Here is a 1,255-nt window from a genome sequence, read left to right on the forward strand (position 1 = left end):
CACTCCACTGTAATGCACCAGGGCTGCAATCAGAAAGACGTTTTGCCATTCTTCCCGGGTCTGAAAGAATGGTGCAGGTCTGATTAAGTTTGCAATAAAAAGAAATATTACTCTCTGAATTAGACCATGAATTAGCACGTATTGAACAATGACCATGATCACTGTTTAATTCCTGATGTTGCAGATAGAACAGTTTATGAGAGTCATTGTGAAGATTTTTTTTTTCGTAACAACGGCTAATAAAATAAAACATGGGATTTTTTTTTTCTCACAGTGAAGTTTCTCTCTTGCATGTGAAATATTCGTGGAGTTGGAAATGCAGGGATTTCTCTAACAACTAAGTTAATCTTATTGTAGATCAGTGATTGCTTAGGAACCCTACCAGAGATGTGTTGTAGAGGAGTTTCCCAAGTCCTATAAGCATTACCCAGTAGTATGGAGATATTGCAGAGACCCAGCCTCAGATGGTATGAAGTAGTATCTCCCTACACAGATAATTAGTTTATAATAGCCGAGAATCTGGCCCCTATGATATTGTAAAAGTGAATGTTTAAAACAAACAACAGAAAACAGCTGCAGAGATCAATGCTGAAATGGAGTTCCCAGGAAGCTTCGAAATGTCTGACTTTTGTTGCATTACCTAATCCTTTTCCTAGAAAACATGGAGAAATGTTACCTTATGTTTCGTCATTGCACCAACGATGAGCGGGCACACCATGCCCGACAGTGTCCCCACGCCATTGGAGATCCCCATCAGAATGCTGGCGTAACGTGGGGCTATGTCCAAGTGATTCACGTTGAATCCTACAACAAATGAGAGACAACACAGCTTTGCGCTACCAGGCCAACAGGGCTTTCTACAGCTGTTCTGGCTGAAGAAGCCTGAAAAAGGTAGGAAACCCATTACCATATATATGAGAAAGAAGGGTAGTATTTTCATAGAATCATAGAATAGTTTGGGTTGGAAGGGACCTTTAAAGTTCATCTAGTCCAACACCCCTGCCACGGGCAGGGACATCTTCAACTAGACCAGGTTGCTCAGAGCCCCCTCCAACCTGACCTTGAATGTTTCCAGGGATGGAGCATCCACCACCTCTCTGGGCAACCTGTGCCAGTGTTTCACCACCCTCAGCGTAAAAAATTTTTTCCTTAGATCTAGTCTGTATCTACCCTCTTTTAGTTTAAAGCCATTCCCCCTTGTCCTGTCACAACAGGCCCTGCTAAAAAGTCTGCTGCCATCTTTTTTATAAGCCCC

At 42.4% G+C, this 1,255-nt stretch overlaps 1 protein-coding gene across 1 annotated transcript in view; it reads right to left on the bottom strand.

Moving 5' to 3' along the window:
* SLC17A8 (solute carrier family 17 (vesicular glutamate transporter), member 8) overlaps positions 1 to 1,255 on the bottom strand; it is a 29,776-nt gene that overhangs the window by 248 nt on the left and 28,273 nt on the right. The window contains exons 11-12 of the mRNA XM_009321340.1: positions 677 to 804; positions 4 to 60 (exon numbers count right to left, since the gene is read on the bottom strand). Of these exons, the coding sequence (XP_009319615.1) occupies positions 4 to 60; positions 677 to 804 (185 nt within the window). The remainder of the gene's footprint in view (positions 1 to 3; positions 61 to 676; positions 805 to 1,255) is intronic.

This window comes from Pygoscelis adeliae, unplaced genomic scaffold, assembly GCF_000699105.1.
Source record: "Pygoscelis adeliae isolate BGI_AS28 unplaced genomic scaffold, ASM69910v1 Scaffold232, whole genome shotgun sequence".
Classification (NCBI taxonomy): Eukaryota; Metazoa; Chordata; class Aves; order Sphenisciformes; family Spheniscidae; genus Pygoscelis; species Pygoscelis adeliae.